This window comes from Pristis pectinata, chromosome 1, assembly GCF_009764475.1.
Source record: "Pristis pectinata isolate sPriPec2 chromosome 1, sPriPec2.1.pri, whole genome shotgun sequence".
Taxonomy (NCBI): Eukaryota; Metazoa; Chordata; class Chondrichthyes; order Rhinopristiformes; family Pristidae; genus Pristis; species Pristis pectinata.
The window spans coordinates 95,126,432-95,149,181 of NC_067405.1; the positions used below are offsets into that span (position 1 = coordinate 95,126,432).

A 22,750-nucleotide genomic window follows, 5' to 3' on the forward strand; every position below is an offset into this window, starting at 1 on the left:
AGTTCTGGTCGCCACACTATAGGAAGGATGTGATTGTGCCGGAGGGACCGCAGAGAATTGACCAGGATATTGTGTGGATTGGAGGACTTTAGTTATCAGGAGAGATTGGATCAGCTGGGTTTGTTTTTCTTGGAGCAAAGGAGGCTGACTGGTAACTGATAGAAGTATACAAGATCATGAGAGGTCTCGACAGGTTAGATTGTCAAATCTTTTTCCCATGGTAGGTGTAAACAAAAGGACAGAGGGTAAGGTGAAAGATAGGAAATTTAAAGGGGACTATAGGATTAATTTTTTTTAAATACAGAGAGTGGTTGATATCTGAAAGAGTTGTTGGAATCAGACACACTGATGACGTGTCTGTCTAAATGCATCTGAAATGTAAATAGGCAAGGCATTGAAGGATACGGTCCTAATGTGGGCAAATGGGCTCAGTGTTGATGGGCAAAAAAGTCGGCACACACATGGTGGGCTGAAGGGCCTGTTTCTGTGCTGTGCAAATCTAAATGTTCATTCAAAATGCAATTCAAAATTAATCACACAATTCTCACGCTTCTTACTGCTTGAAAATGGGATTATTTCAGACTAGAAATTACATAAATAGTAAATGGGCTTCAGTTTTGAATATCAAGTAAGGAACCTTTTATAAAACTCGAAAGAGTAGGAGGTGAAAAGGGACACATGGCGTGAGGAATCCCATTTGACAGCCATTACATGACACACTTGCAGTTCATTTGCAATGCTTTTACATATCAGCTAGATACACCAACCCACTGGAAAAGCTCCAGCTTTTGCAATAATTTCCCCATATTCAACTCAAGTCACGGAATATACATCACAAGTCAAGGAAACAGGCCCTTCAGCCCATTGAGTCCATGCTGACCATCAACCAACCATTTACACTAATTCTATATTAATCCACATTCTTATCAAATTTCCCTCCCCCCCCCCCCCGATTCTACCACTCACCTACACACTAGGGGCAATTTACTGCGGACAATTTACTACTACACTGCACTGTGGGATAGAATGACAGCACCTGGAGAAAAACCATGCGGTCATGGGGAGAATGTGCAAACTCCCCCCAGAGAGCACCTGAGATCAGAACTGAACCCATGTCTCCGGTGCTGCGAGTGGCAGCTCTACTGCCTGTGCCACCGTGCTACCCTGATCATGCCCCGCCCACATATAAATGGTGAAAATGGTGTAACTTACCACTTATACCATTTTCATGCGTGTAGAATGGCTCCAAAGCCAAGTGCAAAAACTTTACCAACCTCTTTCACAGTCTCTCCTTACTTGTCACAGGCCAACAATATAAATATTGATTGTTGCCCTTGGTTAACAGATGAACCATAGCAAATGAATAAATAGAATTCAGATTGTATTTGAATTTAATATAAACGCTCACCTTATCGCCAGCTAGAACTTTAAACGAGGCCATGACCTGGTCAGCGGTGTCCGTGTCTGTGGTCTCCCGAGACATGAAGTCCAGGAAGGCCTGGAATGTTACGACACCCATGTTGTTGGGGTCAACGATGTTCATGATGCGTCCAAACTCTGCTTCACTCTGAAACCATCAACCACAGCAATTGTACCAAAGCCTCTTATGAGTCTAAGAGCATGCACTTTCCCACATTCCTTCCCATGTTCTGCCCGGTGAATCTCAGCGTGTAGACTTTTATCCCTCTAGTTTACAGTAGCTGAACTTTATGCTCAGTTGGAGATTGGTAATCGGCAGGTGGTAACTTGGAGAAATCAAGTTTCTCCACACAACCTTCTTGTGTAAGTGAAGTCACATCTCGACAGCCTGGCACGGACACCCCCACTGCACGGGATCGCAAGAGGCTGCAGAGGGTTGTAGACTCGGCCAGCTCCATCACGGGCACAACCCTCCCCACCATCGAGGTCATCTTCAAGAGGCCATGCCTCAAGAAGGCAGCATCTGTCATTAAGGACCCTCACCACCTGGGACATGCCCTCTTCAGGTTACTACTGTCGGGGAGAAGGTACAGGAGCCTGAAGACCCGCACTCAACAATTCAGGAACAGCTTCTTCTCCTCCGCAATTAGATTTCTGAACAATCCATGAACACTAAGTCCTTTTTTTTTGCACTATTTATTTATTTTTGTAATTTATAGATTTTTATGAGTTTGCACTGTACTGCTGCTGCAAAACAACATGTCATATATCAGAGATGATGAATCTGATTCTGAAGCCCATTTGAGGACCTGGTCATACAACCTTCGTTCTGTAATGAGGGAGTACTGCATTCCTGCACATACCAAATTTTAGATTGGATGTAATTAGACTCGATCTGGTATACAAATGGAGATAAAAAATCCTCAGGGACTTTAGCTTCCCAAAAGGTAACCGGGAATTTCTCGGCCATTCCACAACCAAAAACCAGAAATGACTGACTGCCTATTTAGCTCATTACATCTGCCAACTTCTTTAAGAAAGGCAAATTATCTGGCTATTTGTTTAAGATATGCTAAAGGCATGAGATGTAAACTCATTCTTTTCTATGTTCCTAATCACATCATTATGGAGAACACTATATTCCTGCAGAATTAAATCCTTATTGTACATCTTTCCTTAATTACTTAGGTTTGTCATCCAGGGATTTTAAACGGATTATTAAAGAAGGTGAGGAAGGTGGAGAGGGGATAGGGTTTTCCATAGAGAATTTCCCCCTGTGGGTTTTGGCAGCTGAAAGCACAGCTGGCCAACATTAAACAAGTGCAGGGATTCACAATGTCAGAGCAATGGGGGGTTGGTCAGGTCTCAAGGCCGTGGGTGGCTACAAACAGGGAAGGGGTGAAGGGGGAGTTAAGTCTGACAAATATAACAATGGTGGAGCAGAGGTAGCAGGGAGATTTTATGCTGAACAGTAAACGGAATGAGAAGCTCAGAGCCAGATCGAATACAACATTGAGGGTGGAATAAAAACAAAGTGCTGGAAATATTCAGCAGGTCAGGTAGCGTCTGCGTAGAGAGAAACAATGTGAATAACTTACATGGGAACTGAAAAAGTGAGAAGACAAATGGTGTTTTAAGTTTGGGGGGGGGAGGGAGTTAGTAAATGTTCTCTCCACCTTCCCCCTCTCTACAACTTAAAACACCTTTGTTTTCTCACATTTCCAGTTCTCCTGCAGGGTCATCGACATGAAACATTAACCCTGTTTCTCCCTCTCTCCACATGCACCGCCTGACCTGCTGAACATTTCCAGCACTTAGTTCTTATTTCAAACAACGTGGTTACACCCTGCTCTGTTTAATCACGTCATGAGGGAGTTAGTGTTGGCTCAGAGTTCCTGATGGAACTCGTGAATGATATTCCTAGCACTGAACTGCAGAAAGTTACAACCCATCCTAGGACTGACGTGGGACAATCATTAGATAACCATGGCACTGGGCGAGCTGAGAGGTAGTGATGGTTCAGGAAAGGTGGAGCTGGACGTCACTGGCATTTATGTAGAAACTGTCTTCGTGTGGATGATGTTGCCAAGAGGCAACGCTCAGAGGAAGAGGAGGAGGGGGACTGAAGATTGTCCCAGGACAGGATGAGGTGCAGCCAGATTGGGCACTGGAGGGTGAGTCACATTAAATAAACAAGGGAAGTTCCCACATAGCTGGTCAATGAAGTGGAATGATGGTGAGAACGTGATGACTGCTGATGTACAAACTGTTATTTACAGAGCTATCATACGCCGGTGCATATTGTTGGAGAGATGGGCAAGGTCATAGCACTGTCCTTATGATACTGGGAAGACAGGAAGGGTGAAAATGAAATCAAATTTTCAACCCACTACTATGGCAGGACAGGATCTGAGACTGTTGGAGGCAAAGTACACAACTTTCCAGTTACTGCCCTAGTTAAACATCAGTGGGACCACTGACATTTACTCAGCAATTCCATCCAAACCCTTGTATGCAGGCCTCCATATTAGGCTTTGACCATTCTGAACATGGCATAAGATACGTCGGCCTTAGGATAAACAGGCTGTGCAATTATATATCGGGATGGAATTGCAACAGTAGTTCTCCATTTCCTACACCTGACCCAAAGTGTTGAGACAGGCATTGTCCAACCTCTAGAATGCTGGCAATTATGCTGATAATATGCAGGGATTTCTGCTTCACTGGAGAGCTAACTGCAGAAATCAGAACGCTTGCTTGCCTGGAGTTTAGAACAAGGAACAAAGCCCATTTCCCCCTTCCTTGTCCAGGGATACTGGGGCTGGCGGTAGTCTCCCAACATTGCCTTGATGAGATTAGCAGAGACTGGTGATCAAAGTAGGGCCTGCTCAATCTCTAGAGGTCAGCTGGGAGTGACCTCAGTCTGCTGGGCCAAGATATCTGTTGTTGATGATCAGTCTCATTCAAACAAGTGCTGATTGGGTTGAGATGAAGTAGAATTAAGGTAAATGCAGGAAGTTATGTGTCTGTATTACTATTATTTGAGCTTGTCTAGTTGTGTCTTAGCATTATATTGGAAGGCAAAGCAGAGATTACAGCAACAACATTGCTTAACTTTCAGGTGATGGTACAAGTTAATGAACTGAAGAAAGTTGCATGTAAACACGGCTTCTGTAGCTTTGTCTTTTATCTGTGTCGGGGGAATGAAGTAATATCTTCAACACAAGCTTATGTGGAACAGTGCAAAACAAAGCAGTAAGATAACTCTGGGCAGTTTGAGAGGAACTAAAAATTAAGTTCCATTTGAGTTTGAAATGAACTCAAGGCCCAGAGGGAAAGGGAGCAGTTCACCAACATATTACACCTTATAGTCCCTGTCTGTATTATTTTAACATATAAGCCCATGTTTTATGGAGTCTCTGGATAATATGAACAAATTTTCTCTGCATTTCTCCCACTTCCCCTTCCAAATTTGCGACATATCTTGGTTCCTAGTATAAGCACAGGGGATTTCACTTTGCCGGGACTATTCTACTCCTCCACTCAAGAGTGGTGAAAAAGTTTTGCCTATTTTAGGAATATCTCAGTATTAAGTTGGTGATACATCCATTACACCCAGCACCATTCATCTCAGATGAAATACCAACATTATAGAGATATTTTTCAGATGAGTGGTTTAAGTAATCTCATCTCCACCCTTCCATCCCCTGTGAAACACAGAGGATGTTACCAAACAAAGTGTTAATTTTTTTTTCTTTATGCTTCGCCATGACATCATCCTATTCTTTTAAGGATATAAATTGCTTTTGCATTATGGTTACATTTCCAGCCCCAATCAGCTTAAAGATAAACAAACTCTACAGAATATTTAAACTTTTCAATCTGTACAATTTGTCTGGATTGCTTTATCCAAAGTTGCCGTGCCCTGTGGTTGTCCCTTTGTTGTGGGGTAACATTAGGAACAGCAGATACCATTTGGCTCCAAAAGCCTGCTTAGACAATTAAGTAGATCAATTCTGTTTTGCTGCCTTTGCTCCATACCCGTTTTATGCTTTTTGAAAATGCAAATCAATATATCGATTTCATCGATAGTCTTGCCAATTTATGTTCTTCCCCACCTGACGATGTCCCATTTAGGCTTCAATGCTAAAAGAGCAGTGGTCAGAGTTTTGGCCCGGGATCCTCTCTTCCCCAGAAATCACACTACAGATTGGGATGGCCAGGAAGGGAGTGGAAGGAAAGGCGCAACAACATTGTAGGCATAGCTGTGGCTCAGAGTTCCATATTTCACAGGGATATAGGAACTGGTGGAGACCATGTGGCCCATTGACCCAGTTCTAGATCGAGCAGATGTGCATCTCAACTTTATTATCTTGCCTTTGCACCATACCCCTCAATACCTTTTTTCCCAGCATAAATCTATCTCAGCTGTGAGAGCGGTGAATGGGATTCTTCTATGAGCCAGGATAGACTTGAAGGGCCAAAATGGCCACCTTCTACGTCGTAAAGAAGTATGGAAGTTATCTAGGAATCCATTGTCTTCCATAAGAGTGAGTTCCAAATTCATGCTAACCTTTGCTGACATTGTTGAAAATCACCCATGCTTAAGAAACTATTGACTAAAAATTAGATTGGATAGCCTGGGTTTATTCTCTCACAGGAATGTAGGAGGCTGAGGGGTGACGTTATGGAGGTTTATAAATCTATGAGGGGCATAGATAGGATAGATAGTCAGAGTCTTTTTGCCAGGGCAATGGGAGTCTAGAACTAGAGGACACAGGTTTGAAGTGTGAGGGGAGAAATTTAAAGGAGATCTGAGGGGTAAGTTTTTCCACACAGAGAGTGGTGGTTATCTGCAATGAGCTGTCAGAGAAGGTGGTAAAGGCAGATACCATTACAATGTTTAAAAGGCATTTGAAAGGTGTAGAGGGATACAGGCCCAATGCAGGCAAATGGGATCGGTGTAGATAGTCATCATGGTCAGCATGAATGAGGTGGGCTGAAAGGCCCTCTGTGCTACACGATTCTAGGATTTTATGATAAAAAGTCTCCCCTACAAAGGTACTTTAGATTACCTACAGAGGAGGAGGGGATCCTCCTCATACCAGGGGCACATTTTGCAACAACGTCTTGGCACTTTGCAGAAATCCGTGGGAAACCCACTGAATCAGTGTGAGCACATTAACCAATCACTCTTGTAAAATGGAGAACCTCTGGGCAGAACACTCCACCATGGAATGAAGGGGCAAAATAATTTTAGTATGAAGAATTTTTAAAAAAACCCTGAACAAGGAAACCAAAGAATTCTGTTTCTGGATAAAGCAAATCACTAATCCAAACACTTGTAATAACAACAAACACCAGTTAACATGGATTGCTTACAATCATCACCCACCTTCAGAACCAAGTGCTAATAAATTGAAAATAGAAGGAATGGGAAGTCACCATACCAGATTGTAACCCATGGAGATAAGGCAAGCTTTGAAATCATCACTGTCCATCATTCCAGTCCTCTTCTACAGAGAGAGGAGGAAGGAGACACCGAAAGGACACAGACACAGTGAAAGATCATTAGGATATGAGGGAGAAGGAGGCAGCAAAGTCAAGTGGAAAAACACGTCAATGATGAATCAAAGCGGAAAACACAAACACAAGCCAAGGGAGATTTAAACAGATGAAAAGCATACAGAATGTTTCAAATAAGACAAGTTCAAAGTCGTAAGCAATTGGAGAAAATAGTCAATCAAAAAGGAAGACAAATTACAAAAGAGAATTCATCACAGACACAGAGAAACAGCAAGATCAACACAGATAAAAAAAAGAGAAAAAAAACACAAGTTTAGTTAATTCAACGCACGGGACTGGAGTACTTCACATCATTTGCTAGCAATCAATACCTGTGCGTCATTTCCAATATCGTACCCCAAGCTGATGAGGCAGGCTTTGAATTCCTCTGCTCCAAGGGTGCCAGAGTGATCCTGGGTTAGGCATTGCCACGTGGGACGCCATGCATGGTGATGGAGACAGCAGTTGTTGGGTGAGGGCAGGGGGGCAGGGATAAAGTGAATAGTTGTGCGTGCAAAGGGTAAATGGGGAAGGGAAGAGATCATGCAAGTGGAAAGAGGAAAACAAAGTGCATAAAATTAGATATTGCAACAGTTTAAACATCATGGTTCCAAATGATAAAGCTTCATATCCAGTCTACTAGAAAGATGCGCTCCCCAGTAGGTTGTTCTGACAGGGACCAAAACTAACAATTGACTTCCTTTTAATTACAAGAGACGAACTGGGGAGTTTTCCAAATCAGCTCAATTTTAAGAGTTAGTATATACCAATATCTACCAATGGTTAGCTTTTCAAATATTGAGCAAGCTAAAAGATTATTATTATATTACAAGCCAACAGCACTGGAGGCACCTCCAGATAATCCCTCATTTTGACCTCTCACAACCAAAGGTGTAACCAAGCCTGTATGGCCTGGTGCGGTGTACCAATAGGAGAATGGCTGACAAAATCAGTACAAATGGTTTAAATTGGCAACGTTAGCAATATGACCGTCCCAGTGGGCAATTTAGGTTGCTTTCACTCCTTGTTTAGAAACCCCGTGGAGAGATTGGATGGTGATTTGGTATTGCACCTTCACTGTCAGACTTGCTTGCTGAAGTGATCACATTCTAAGTTTTTCAGGCTTTGGTTTGGAGTGGGGTGGGGCAGGGCGGGGTAGGGGTTAAAACCTTAACGGAAGCAGTCGAACCTTGCACTGTTCATCTATGTCACCCTGGTTCATTCACTGATTAGTGAAAGGTATGGCTGGGAATCCATGGTCCTGCTTACCCGTTAGCAGTGTTGACTGTGGGAGGGTTAAGCTATCAATTGCATTTTCTTTGGTGACAGAAGCAGAAGCACACAGGGAAAAAAAGAGAAACAATTGAATACGCACCTTTGAAGCCCTCACACTGCACAAAACCATGCCTCTGCATACCTAGAGCTTCAGGACAATTTGGGAATTTACAGGAGAGACATTGCACAAAAACAGGCCACTTAGTCCAATCAGACCATGTTTGCTGCACTTGAGCCTCTTCAGGATACTGAACAAAAAGAACACGAATTCTAAACAGTGACCAGTCTCCCCTTCATCTCATTTTATTTCAGTAAATAATTGTTAATATTGATCCCTGTCAGTTTCCTGTCAAATTCATGTCATTAGATAGAATAGCTTTTCAAAAAAAAGTTCAGAAGTACCTTAAAACAAACAAGTATCAATATAATTTAACAAAGCTGCACATCCAAGAGTGGATGCATCCTTTAATGCAGTGACACATAGTGCTCAGGATAAGGATATGCAGTGACAGCAGTTGCATGTGATAGACAGGCGAGTTTAGCCAGAGGTACAAGGTAAAACATTCAACTCCTTAAAAGCAAGTGTACAATCAACATTTAAAAAAAACATTCAATATTTATTTTTCAATACACCATTCTGATTTTCTTCAACTTGTAACATTAAACAGGTCTTTTATTGGACATCATGGTAATTATACTGCAGCGTTAAAATTCAGAAAATTAAGCACCTCAACATGGAAACCTAACGTTAATAATCCAGGTAATTTAAAGAGCAAATATAATGGTTTGTAAGAAGTTAACATGTATTGTGTAATATCAGAGATGGCTGCACCTTTAAGAACCAATCTTACACAAGGATATATTATCTAATTTTAATATATTACACCCATTGTGTGATTTGCTTTTATTTTCTTCACAGCCCATGCACCACCTGTGAATTTCCACCTCCTGGTGCCTGCCAAGCTGCCTCTACCCTGTTGCTAAGGAGGGAAGCCAGCAATGACTTTCCTTCTCTTGAAGCCAGAGTTTGCAGCACCAGCAATGGAACACTGCAGAGACTAAAACCTAGCAAATGCTATCCAGTTCTCAGAGGCACAATGCATGGACATGTTCAAACTACACGCTGCTAAAGAACAAATTGCCCTAAATCTTTTGTGGCTGGGTTAACTGGTGATTTTGTTCCCAAGCGTCACTGCAACAGACACGAAGCATGCAAGTCTGCTTGATTGACATAAAGACCGTCTCACTGAAGAATAAGTAATGTTCATGGAAAAAGTGGCCCAGCATCTACCGTCAGGACAGGAGGGAGGAAGGGGAGAGATTTAAGTCAGGAAAAAGCATGCTGAAGAAACATCCTTTAGCATTAATTAGTTTGTTGTATCTTGCACCAAAACTGTTAATAGCTCTCGGCACTGCACATAATTTTATCTGTCTGTTAACTAGGTCTCAGGAGCAGCTAGTGACTCCAATTTGTACAGAGTTTGGTTTCCATGGCAAATATTCCACTTTTAAACACATCACCCACTTCATAAATAAATTCTCTGCTGTAGTCAAGTAATCTCAGCCAAAATAAAAAGAATGAATATCACTGATAAAAACACTCCGGCAACAAATCAAACTGCTGGCTTACCCTGTCAAAGTGATTAAAGGAGGCCCGGAACTCATTCATCTGATCCTGGCTGATGCCCTTGGCATCCCTGGTCAGGACCTGGTTCTCAATTTCATTGATTGTCCTGGCAATGGTAGTCAGCAGCTGTTCCCAACCCACCCGGATGTGCTGAAACAAAGAGAAGGAAGTCAGGGAAATCAGTTTACTTGCTTAATGCATTCTCCATTGTAACTCCCCACACTTGAATCTGGTATTCTTTCTGAATGCCATTCTCATTGCATCTTTGATTAGATCTGCAACAAAATAAGGATATTAATACCATGCAAACTGGAACAGCTGGCTTATCTCCAGTAACAGTTGGTAACATGGCAAGAGGAAGAGGATGAAGTAGGAGTTCTGCTGTGCTCAAAACCACAAACAATATTGCACCTTCAATAGCTCCAAGTACAACCATTCCCATTTCAAGTGCTGTAAATACTCAGGTCAGGTCGCACTCTGTGTGGAGAAACAGTTAACATTTCAAGTCAATGATCCTTCATCAGAACAAGAGAAACCTCTCATGAAATATCAACTCTTTTTCTCTCTTCACAGATGCTGCCTGACCAGCTGAGTATTCACAGCATATTTCAGATTTCAATTCTTGATTTTCAATTCCTATTTCAGATCTGTACATTTTATCATTGTTCATTTTGACTTGATTATTATTTACATTTCACAAGTACATTATACTCGTTATTGTGGCATAATCTTAGATGGCCAGCAAGTTGAGGAACAAGGGTTCCCCTTGTCCTCACCTACCACCCCACAAGCCACCGTATCCAACACATCATTCTCCGCAACTTCCGCCACCTTCAATGGGTTCCTAGCAGCAGGCACACCTTCCCCTCACCCCCTCTCTCCACTTTCCGAAGGGACCGCTCTCTCTGTGACTCCCTTGTCTACTCATCCCTCCCCATTGATAACTCCCCTGGCACTTATGCCTGCAACTGCACCAAGCGCTACACCTGTCCCTACACCTCCTTCACCACCATTCAGGGTCCCAGACAATCCTTCCAGGTGAGGTAGCGCTTCACCTGTGAGTCTGAGGGTGTCATCTATTGCATCCGGTGCTCCTGGTACGGTCTCCTGTACATTGGTGAGACCCAACGCAGATTGGGTGACTGCTTCACCGAGCACCTTCGCTCCGTCCGCCGCAACAGCCAGGACCTCCCGGTGGCCACCCACTTCAATTCCACATCCCACTCCCACACTGGCATGTCTATCCATGGCCTCCTCTACTGCCACGTTGAGGCCAGACACAGGATGGAGGAACAACACCTCATATTCTGCCTTGGGAGCTTCCAATCCGATGGCCTCAACATCGATTTCTCTAACTTCCGGTAACCCCACCCCTTCTTCTTTCCCTCCACTCCTTTGTCTTCCCTTATTCCTATGCTCCCTTCCCCCACCTTGATGACCTGCCCATTTCCTCCTCTCTTCCATCCTTTATTCCGTGGTCCATTGCCCTCTCCTACTGGCTTTCTTCTTCTTCAGCCCTTTGCCTCTTCTACCTATCACCTCTCAGCTTATTACATCTTCTCCCCCTCCCCCACCCACCTACCTTCCCCTCTCACCTGGACTCGCCAATCACCTGAACTCACCTATCCCCTGCCTGCGTGTGCTGCTCCCCCTCCCCCCCACCTTTCCAGTCCTGATGAAGGGTCTTGGCCCGAAACGTCGACTGTTTATTTCCCTCCATGGATGCAGTCTGACCTGTTGAGTTCCTCCAGCAGTTCTTGTGTATTGCTCCAGATTCCAGCATCTGGAGAATTTCTAGTGTCTAAGTTGAGGAAACTAATTGATTCCTTGGGCCAGTGCATTTAACATGTTACCATGGCACTGATGCAAACAATATTACTGTAATTAAGACAATCAGAAGTATTATTTAATTATAACTAAGACCTCAAAAATGGTCAGTGTTAAATCACAATGATTGAACAAAGCTAGGGGTCTATTGGAGTAAAAGCAACATTGAGAATTAATGATCTTGCCCTTTATAGCTAAAAATGTTTTAAAATACTCTCTTGGTAGTTTCTAAAGAAGAAATGTGATACTTTAGGTCTTTTGTTTCAGAAAGAGAATGTAGCCCTGTTTCGAGATTCCAAGCTACGATCACACTGTTCATCTCAAATTAATGTCTTTGAGTCTTCCTGCAATTTGCTTCATATCTGACATTGTTCCGGAAAAGTCTTCTGCTGAAAAAATGCAAAGTTATTAAGAAATGACACTGATCCATTTAAAAGAGCACAGGTCATGCGTAGGTGGCAATGGACTAGAAGTAAAGGAATGACTGCCTTGAAGTCAAAGTATTCACAAGAGCCTGTGCTGTGTGGGTGGCTTGCCATGTGACTCGTTTCATTTCCATAAACTCTACTCCTGATTTGCACACTGTTTACAGCACATATGCTGATATCTGAGTCAAATGACCGAGTCTTTGTATTTAATGAAGGTCTTCATTGCAGGGATGAGGGACAGCTGACCCCTGGGTTGTGCTGGGATTCCAGTCACTGGTGGGGAGAAGTGGGGTGCACAGTACATGTTTGGTGCCTCTGCCATTTATATCTATGAACTGGATCAAGGAAAAAGAACAGGACCAATTCAGACAGTAAAACCCCAACACAATTTGAGACAAAGTTGTGAGCCAGCAATAGGACAGCAGAGCACAAGGAGATTGTAAACACCAGACCTTTAAACATAATCTGCAGATATCAGCATTAAGAAGAGGGCAGCAGTTCTGTGGAACTCACTGCCTCAGTGGGTGCACGGAATGCTCTCACCTCCATTGTGTAGTTGGTGTGCTTGTTGTCAAAGATCAGCGCCTCTTGGATGAGCTGATGGTCTCCCTCCAGCTGATCGATCTTTGGTTTGTAGTTGACAATGCTCCTCTCATACTGTCGCAGGTGGTTCAGCTGGTCCTCCAACGTGCCGTGCATCTCTATGGAAATACGGCCGATCTCCTGCAACAATTGACAGAAGGCTGGCCAGTCAGTGTTGGGTGGTTAATTGCTCTGCTGCAAGGGTGAGGATGACACTGTCGCACAGCTAGTAGAGCCACCGTCTCACGGTGCCAGAGGACTGGGTTCGATCCTGACCTCTGGTGATATCTGTATGGAGTTCGCACGTTCTCCATGACCGTGTGGGTTTCCTCTGGGTGCTCCTGTTTCCTCCCACATCCCAAAGACGTACGAGTTGGTAGGTTAATTGGCCACTGTAAAATTACCTCTACTGTGCAGGTGAGTAATGGAATCTGGGGTGGGGGGGGTGGGTGCAGTTGATCTGAATGCGAGAATTAAAAAAAAGGGATTACTGCAGGATTAGTGTGAATAGGTGATTGATGGTTGGCATGAACACAATGGCTTAAGGGCCTGTTTCTGTGCTTATGCCTTTATACCGTGCCCGTGACTTCTCATTGATACAACGGTCAGAGCTTAAACACGATTACAAAGTAGAGGTGCTACAACTCTGTAGGTAGGACCTCTGTCTTTACCTCTCGCTGCCTGGGTGAAGCAGCCAGCACAATCAAAGACCCCACCCATCCAGGTCATTCTCTCTTCTCTCTTCTCCTATCAGGCAGAAGATACAGGAGCCTGAGGGCACGTACCACCAGGCTCAAGGACAGCTTCTATCCCACTGTGACAAAACTATTGAACGGTTCCCTTATACAATGAGATGGATTCTGACCTCACAATCTACCTTGTTGTGACCTTGCACCTTACTGTCTACCCGCACTGCACTTCCTCTGTAGCTGTGACACTTTACTCTGTACTGTTATTGTTTTTACCTGTACTATCTCAGTGCATTCTGTACTAATTCAATGTAACTGCACTGTGTAATGAACTGACCTGTATGATTGGTATGAAAGAAAAGTTTTTCATTGTATACCTCGGTACAAGTGACAATAATGAACCAATGCCAATACCAGATATTTTGCACAGCTGCTAGTCTTGTGGATGGGTGTTGCAGCCAGGCACTGACAAACCTGTGCACTTGACCCAGCTGCTGCAAATTTCAGAGCCTTACATTTCTCTGCAACAGAAAATGAGCTGCTCGGGATCAATGCTAGGTCCAGGGGCTGGGACAAGGGGGAAGAGGGTTGGTGGTCCAGAGCATGAGAATTGGGGGCTGTGGTTTGGTTAAGGAATGGAAAAAAAAAACAGGGTGTCTCCAGAAAGAGTTGGTGGCAAGGGTGATTTTCAATGAGACAGCAGTGAGACAAGTGATGGTGGTGGGAAGGGAGAGTTAGAGTGCAACGAATTGGAAGTAGGAAAAAAGGGGTTCCAGGAGTGTTTTGGGGGAGTTGTTGGATTGGGCAAGAGAACTATTGATGGAAGCTGGTTGTGAACCTGGCAGAGAGTACGAGCTTCAGGAGCCTGGGCTTTGCAGGGTTGGGAACAAGATTAGATGTTGGTGTGAGCTTGGAGCTGTATGGGTGGCTGCCTAGGATCAAAGCTAAGTGAGGGACTTACCTTGCAGTGTCCCAATCAAGTGGTGTTAGTAAAACATGACTGTCCTGGGCCAACTTAGCCTAATTTCTCTCTCAAAGCTCCAAAATAAGTCTGGCATGGGAAATGACATCACTCCTGATGCCAAGTTGAATTTCTGGAGTGCGACAATATGACTCAGAAATGATTGTTATCAGTGAATTGTCAATGGCATAATGCTGAAAAGGCAAGGCAATGGCACTGAATTTCTAACTTGCATTTTCATAACATGCAACATAATACTTGCATGGCTGAAAATGGACAGCTAGAAGAGCATATTCAGAACAAAGGAGAGACCACTACACATTTCTGAAGGATGCATTCTACAAAATCTGCATTTTTTTTACACAGCTCTTCACAGATTCAAAATGTTCAGATGTAACATAAGTCTAACCCTGCATGGGAATACTGAGGGGATGCTGCAATGTCAGAAGTGCATCTTTTGGATGAGATAGTACAGAGGCCCTCCCCTCTCAACAGGTATGAAAGATTCCTTGGCACTAAGTGAAAAGAAGCAAGGAGTGATATCATGGTCAATAACTAGCACTTTAGAACATAGAACAGTTCAGCACAGGCCCTTCAGCCCACGATGTCTGTGCCAAACACGAGGCCAAATTAAAATAAATCTTTTGATTAGTGCGTTCTCCCTGTAACTGTGGCGGGTTTTCCCTAGTCACAGTGAGAACCACAGACAGACACTCGCAGTTGTCAATATCCCTGCACCATACAACCATCATGTTTCTTCAATGGCACTCCCACTAAAAATGCAGTTGTGGTTTTGAGAGAGCTAAAATTACCTCCATCTTTGTCTGAATCCAAGGGCCAATGACATTGGCCTGCGTTGCAAACTGCTTCCGCAGCCTCTCATTGGACTGTTGGCGAGCATTCTCCTCGATCAGAGCATGGTCTCTTTGCGGCACCAAATGTCGAACCTGAAAGCAAAACAGAGTCATTCTGCGAAAAGCACCAACTTGTCCTTTCAAAGCTCCATCAGCATAAAATCCCAAATATAGCAGAGGATAAATTTTGATATTTTGCATTGGATGGGGTGCAGGTTGTGGGAGAGGGTGTAACATTTGTAGTTGAATGAAAGTGACCTCATTTTGATTGTAATAAACCTATGTTGTATTCCTGATCCATGCACAGTTCTCCAGAGCAAAGTAGGGGTCCTATAATTGGTATAGTACATTTTGGGGGGGGGGGGGGAGAGTGGGAAGTGAATACCTTCCAGTGACCTCCACTGGACTTGAGCCTAGCTCAAGTGCAGACACTGTCAGCTGTTATGTTCCACACAACTGAGCAATTAGTTAGCATTCATCATTAAGAGTCGATTTGTGTGACAGACACTTGCAAGGTGCAGGAATAGCTTCCTGAGAAGCTGCTGACATGGAGTCGGAGATGAAAAGGAACTCTGTGCCTTTAAATGGGGACTGTGCTTGAATGGGGTAGAAATCGTATTATGTATAAGGAACAGAGCAGCTTCAAAGTTACATTTCTCCAGAACAATGTTGCAGGTATCCATGCACAATGATGCAGCTGGTATAGCTGCACCTTACAGCTCCAGCGACTGGGTTCAATCCTGGCATTTGTTGCTGACTGTGTGGAATTTGCATGTCCTCCCTGTAACCCAGTGGGTTTCCCCCACAATCTAAAGACATGCAGGATGGTATATTAACTGGCTACTGTAAATTGCCCCTTGTGCACAGGCGAATGGTGGGATCTGGGGGTGTTGTTGGGAATGTGGGGAGAAGAAATGGGATTACTGTAGGACCAGTGTAAATAGGTGCTTGATGGTCAGCAGGGACTTGGTGGGCTGTTTCTGAGCTGCGTAGCTCTTTGTACTTTTCTTTGAACAGCTGCATGGGTGAAAAGAGCTCTCAGTCTTGAAGCTCTCAACCTCATGAGCACTGGGCAATCTTGATGGACCATCCAAACTATTCCCCTCCATCAGTTCCTAACATCTCAACTTAAAAGAAGTCTGTAAATGCTGAGGTACTAGGAACTGGGCTGCAGGCAGAAACGGGTACTAAATCGATTATTTCAGCTATCAAGATCATAAGAACGGTTGTTGCAACAGCTGTAAATATTAAAAGTGCAGTGGTGTAAACCCCTGGGTCAGGACAGCATTAAGGGGCCATCACTCTGTGTGTCCCCTGACTCACATCCTTCAAAGTCAAATGAATATCAAACAATTATTCTTCCTGTGCGGCGCCTCAGGATGGAGAATGAATCCTTTCCACTCCAGTCCTGTGGGTTCTGAGGTGGCTGATGAGGCTGTTGTGGGATCCTCAGATTCTGCCCCCTTCTGGGGCAGCGGCTGCTTGACAGAGTGGGTGAGTGGATAGTTTAGGAGGTGGTGCCCTCCTACCATTTGTACAACACTTGTGTGTGCTCCTGATGAATGGACTTGAGGTTCTTCACTGTGAACAGTCTTGGGCCAGGGAAAAGCATGAGTTGACAGAGTTGTGGTATTTTTTGTTCCCCCAAGGCGACTTTCAAGATAACCTTGAATCTTTTTCTCTGGCTACCAGATAATGTCTTTCTGTGACAGACCTTGGAATGCCTGTATGGTGTCTGCTTCAGTAACCTGGTGAAATCCTTACCATGTAATTCACACCACAAGTAAATTGTGACAAATTAATCAGAGGTGAAATCTGGGTAAGAAAGTTTAGCATGGTTCATTAAGGAGTTGGCATCTGGCTCTCTCTTTTGATTGCTTTGGATGCAACAATCCATCCTCTTCAGCAAATTACAAAAGAATGAGAGAATACATACTCAACTGGTAGCAATCTCTCTCATATCTTGTTTCTGCAAAGAGATTAAATTCCAAGGTTTAACAGCAGAATTTGACACAGAGTCAGAATTCGAATTAAATGTACCACTGAGGTACAGACAGAGCACCGGATTGTGCTCAATTCAAACTGCTGCTTGCATTTGGATTTGTCCCCCACCATCACCACCCTGTGGCCCTGCAGCTCCCTTGGGACCTCGGTTCTAGGGCTGCCCTGCAACTGGTGGCCATTTCCCCAGATACTGCATCCTGTGGCCCTGCCCTCAGCACCACTCTGACAGCTCATGCTGTTAAAGGCCTGCTTAATCAGAGATGTTTAGTAAAAAGTTCAACATCATTTAATTCAACAAATTTAGAATCATTGTAAATTAATTAAAAACATGTTAGCCTCTTACTTAAAACTAGAGGTTAGCACAAAAGATTAGCTCAACATCAAGGTCAGTGATTGGTGCTGCGTGAGTTGCATCAACTATGAGAGGTGTAAAGCTGAGGAATCAGATACAAAGTGCATCACGACATAATGGAATGCTGTTGGACCATACTGACAATTACCCAACACTTCTCTAGCGCAGGCGCCTTCTGTATCTTATTGAGCTGAAGGGCCATAGACGAAGGGCATCATTAAGTTATAGAGTGCCGGTCTGGATCATACCGATGGCGAGCCTCCTGAGGGGCCAGATATGCACGTTGCTGTTTGCAAGCTGCTCTGCCTCACAGAATGATCAAGGCTGGTCTTAGGAGTCGCAAGACCACAAAAGATTAGTATGGCCATTGGACTACCATGGAGCTAACCATCAGTTGCAACCCAGCCCAGTGTCTTCCATTCTGCACGCGATGCATGTTGATATCTTGTGGTAAGAATGAATTTTAGCCTTCTCCAGAACAACTGACAGCCTATATACGTTTGAAAGCAGTTTCATTTTCTGTGGACTATTTAGGGTTAAGGCATCTTGTTTGTATCCTAACATATGTGTTTCAATCATGCAAAACAAACTTTAATAATGGGTAATGTCTATCTGCACAACTGATAATTCTAGCACAAATTCTCCCCTTTTTGATTTTTTCCCCCTCTGAAGTTCTGCTCAAGCTCATTTGCTTATCACAATGCAAAATTTGCTAAGAGTCTTCACTAATCAGGAAATATAATTTAATAAATATAATTTAAATGCACAGCTGATAAATTCTGGCAATGTTCTCCACTCACCTTTTCCCACTTGCCATTGATATCCTGTGGAGTGATGGTTGTGTAAGGGTTGCTACCTGCCATGTTGACGTGGTAGGTTTGGACTATCTTCGACACCTCATTATGAATCCCCAGGATAGCCTGGCGTTCATGATCTGCCTCGGGCAGAGTTGCTTTAAACTGCTCATGAGCTGTGATCAATCCCTGCCAGTGCAGAAGAGAGGCATTGCAACAGGTTAGACATCACAGGCAGGGTCATCTGTTTTCCTTGGAACTTAAATCGGAACAAGAATAAAGAGAAATTTTGCACTCAAGAAGGAAACATTTTTGTAAGTGCCTAGGTTTCTTCCTGTTACCTACTAGTCATGTTGATTGTTCTGAATATGGCTCTTTTGGAGACTGGACGCTGCCAACCATTGTCACAAAATAGTCATTCAGTAATTCTGAGCCCGAGTGAAAGGTGAAGGGGCAGCCAATGTGGTCTTTGCTTAGTACCTGCACATCCACACTTCTGCCACATGTCACTGGAACATGATTGGTGAGGCTGATGCTTCCCCTCACTTGCACAGTGACTTTGTGGCAGAGAAGTTAGCACAGACCACAACAGAACCTGCAGCCTTCTGAACTCATTGATGGAGTTGCCTGATTATAAGTCTGCTTCTCAGCTAACAATGGAACTACTTTATATGTAAATAAGAAACTCATCCTCTGCATGATATTACTGTGACGTAAGTATAAACTTTTAACTGTCTGCCACATTCTCCCAGATTTTGGCATGCTAAAAATTCACTGGAATTACTAAATGTAGGAAACAATTCAGAAGGACTTTTCCTAATATAGTAATATATTTTACTAACCTCGTCATAGTTCATTCTGCATTCCTTGAGAAATATTTAATAGATCATTGCAGCATTTAAAGTTTAAACAATGTTCATTCCTTTCTTTTTAAAGCAAGACTATTTAGGAAAAATGAAGGCAATGTACACATCATGGCATATGCAATGATTTGTGATCAGACTGCCTATCCTGAGGAACTCAGGTCACACCCATCAATTTGGGAACTTGAATTTAGTTTTAAAAGAAACACAAATAAAAAAGCTGCCGTCCTTGCCTGGTGCAGCTGATGTGTGACACTGGTCCCACCTCAACTCTCAACCCTCCTGTGAAGTAACCTCACATGTCAGACAATTGTACCAAACAAGCATGGGCAACACTCGCATCCTGCAAACAAACCTTACGAAGAAATGCAACACATGTGATTTTCTAAAAGTTCATTATTGGCAACAGCCATCCCTGGTTACCCTTGAGAAGGTGGTAGCAAGCCATTCTTGATCTGCTGTAGTTGCAGTTGTGAAGGTTCTCCCACAGTTCCACTTGGGAGGGTGGCCCAGGATTTTCATCCAGCAACAAAATACATTCACAACTATAAGTTTCCAACTTAAGTTGGTATGTGGCTAGGAAATGGTGTTTCTATTGCCTGCTTCTCTTATTCCTATGGGTAGTAGAGTTTGAGAATTTGGGAATCAGAAAATCTGCAGACGCTGCAAATCTAAAATAAAAATAGAAAATGCTGGAAATACTCAGCAGGTCAGGCTGCCTCTCTGGGAAAAGAAATAGAGTTAATGTTTCAAGTTGAAGATCCTTTGTTAAAACTGAGGAGACAGAAGAAGATTGCTAAACTGCAGGGAGGATGGGGGAGGAGGGATGTCTCTGATAGGGGGAAATCGGGGCGACCACAGGGATAAGTATGTCCTCCACTTCCAGAGGTAATAAAAGGAGAAAAGTGAGTAAAAATAAACAAGCTGAGCCAATATCACAGATGGACAACTGATAGAGACAGAGAAATCAAGTCACCTAAAGTTGTAGAATTCAAATATTAAGTATAGAAGGGTGCAATGTGCTTGGACAAAGGATGAGGTGATGTTCCTCAAGCCTGTGTTAGGCATCATTGTAACAGTACAGAAGACCACAGACTGATAGGTCAGAGTGGGAGAGGGCTGGAGAATTAAAGTGGTGGGCAGTGGGAAGCTGAGGGTCCGCCCTGCAGACTGAAAGCAGGTGCTCCGCCAAGCGATCACCCCCATCCGTGTTTGGTTTCTCCAATGGGAGGTGATGTAAAAGAAGCACCTTTTCCAAGGTTCTCTCTAAAGCACTGTGGCCAGACACTGGGCTCAGACTTACTAAATTAGTTTATGAAATGATAAACAATGTACCTAAAGGTGGTTGGAAATATATGCAGACGCAGCTGATTAAAATGTACACACTCTTGCTGTAAATATGTTGACCATTGGTATTCACGTTACAGAGCCATGGCACAAAAAACAGGCCCTTCAGCCCACCGCATACATGCTGACCTTTTTGCCAATCTACACAAATCCCATTTACCCACATAAGGTCTGTATTCTTCCATGCTTTCCCTTTTCAGGTGCCTGATAAATGTCTTTTAAATATGGTGGTTGTATCCTATTCCTCTGGCAGCAAGTTCCAGATATCAACCACTCTCTGGAAAAAGAACTTCCTCCTCAAATCCCCTTTAACTCACATCCTCTTGGTTTTGATACCCCTACCATGTGAAAACATTTCTATCTACCAAATCTATGCCTCTTATTTTATATACCTCTATCAGGTCGCCCTTCAGCCTCCATTGCTCCAGGGAAAACAAGCTCAGCCTCTCCAATCTCTTCCCATAACTAGAGTTTCCAACATGGGCAACATCCTAGTAAATCTCCTCAGCACCCTCTCTGGTGCAACCACATCCTTCCTATAGTGTGATGGTAACCAGAACTGCCACAATATTCCAAGTGCGGTCTAACCAGAGTTTTGCAAAGTTGTAACATAACGTCCCAATTTTTATATTCTATGCCACAACCTATTAAGGCAAGTATGCCATATTCCCTTTCACCACCCTATCTTCCTGTGTTGCCACTTGTAGGGAACTATGGACTTGAATCCCAAAGTATGCCCTATCCCTCTTTGACATCCCAAGACTCAAATTACAGAATTTTCCCATGCCATAGTCAAACACTACAAGGGTAAAACTAATGAACTGGTTCTTCAAATTAAATTCCACTTCATCAGGATATTAATAAATTTATACTAAAAGCAAGATTTTTTTGAAAAGCTTACAATAACCAGTCTGTTCAAAACATTGTTGTCTGGAGTTACAAATACATTCTTGGCTAGTAATTGAGAACAAGCCATTGTCTGCTCAGGCTGACACAGAATATGCCAAGGCACTATTTGAAGACAACATCCTTCCCTTAAACAATATTGGCAAAACATAAAATCATCTATTTAACATTGATCTACATCAATTGACTGTCTAGAAGCAGCAGCAGCAATATTTCAGAAGAAAAATCTGTTAGCCTGGAAGAGCTATGGGATACCCTGCAGATATAAAAGGTATTTAAAAAAATCTTATTGGAACAGTAAGCAAGTAATTTAATGCAGAAGATAAAAGACATAACAAAATTTCACCAGTGTGTAGTCTCCTCATGCTTTGCATGATATGGGAACTGCAGGACAACTACTTCCTGTATTTAGAACATAGAACAGTACAGCACAGGAACAGGCATTTTGGCCCACAAAATTGTGCTGAATTAATTAAACTAATGACACCTAATCCATTCTGCATGCACATGGTCCATACCCCTCCAATCTCTGCATATTCATGTGCCTATCTAAGAGCCTCTTAAATGCCTCTATCATATCTGCCTCCACCACCACTCCTGGTAGCACATTCCAGGCACCCACCACTCTGTGTAAAAAATCTGCCCTGTACATCTCCTTTGAACTTTTCCCCTCTCACCTTAAATGCATGCTCTCTAGTATCAGACATTTCGACCCTGGGAAAAAGATACCGGCTGTCTACTTCATCTATTCCTCTCATCATCTTATAAACTTCTTTCAGGTCTCCCCTCTGCCGCTGCCACTCCAGAGAAAACAACCCCAGCTTGTCCAATCTCTCCTTATAACACATGCCCGCTAATCCAGGTGCATGCTGGTAAACCTCTTCTGCGTTCACATCTCTCCTATAATGGGGTGACCAGAATTGAATGCAATGTTCCATATGTGGCCTAACCAGAGTTCTATAAAACTACCACATGACTTCCAGATTCTCAAACTCAGTGGCTCGACTACTAAAGGCAAGCATGCCATTCGCTTCTTTACCACCCTATTGACTTGTGCAGCCACTTTCAGGGAGCTATGGACCTGAACCCCAAGATCCCTCTGTATGTCAATGCTGTTAAGGATCCTGTCATTAACCGTGCACTTTCCCTTTGATCTCCCAAAATGCAACACCTCACACTTGGCTGGATTAAGCTCCATCTGTCATTTCTCCTCCGCCCACTGATCTATATCCCACTGTAACATTCTTTGGCAACACT

General features: G+C 43.4%; 1 protein-coding gene across 5 annotated transcripts in view; it reads right to left on the reverse strand.

Moving 5' to 3' along the window:
• Positions 1–22,750, reverse strand: part of actn1 (actinin, alpha 1) — a 189,547-nt gene that overhangs the window by 2,060 nt on the left and 164,737 nt on the right. For 2 of the 5 annotated variants that reach the window (XM_052035573.1, XM_052035481.1), the window contains exons 15-20: positions 18,384–18,566; positions 15,186–15,320; positions 12,685–12,864; positions 9,890–10,036; positions 6,870–6,935; positions 1,409–1,567 (exon numbers count right to left, since the gene is read on the reverse strand). In XM_052035573.1, the coding sequence (XP_051891533.1) occupies positions 1,409–1,567; positions 6,870–6,935; positions 9,890–10,036; positions 12,685–12,864; positions 15,186–15,320; positions 18,384–18,566 (870 nt within the window). Of the gene's footprint in view, positions 1–1,408; positions 1,568–6,869; positions 6,936–7,316; positions 7,398–9,889; positions 10,037–12,684; positions 12,865–15,185; positions 15,321–18,383; positions 18,567–22,750 lie in introns of all 5 variants that reach the window. The other 3 variants (XM_052035393.1, XM_052035298.1, XM_052035660.1) reach the window with 2 other exon arrangements.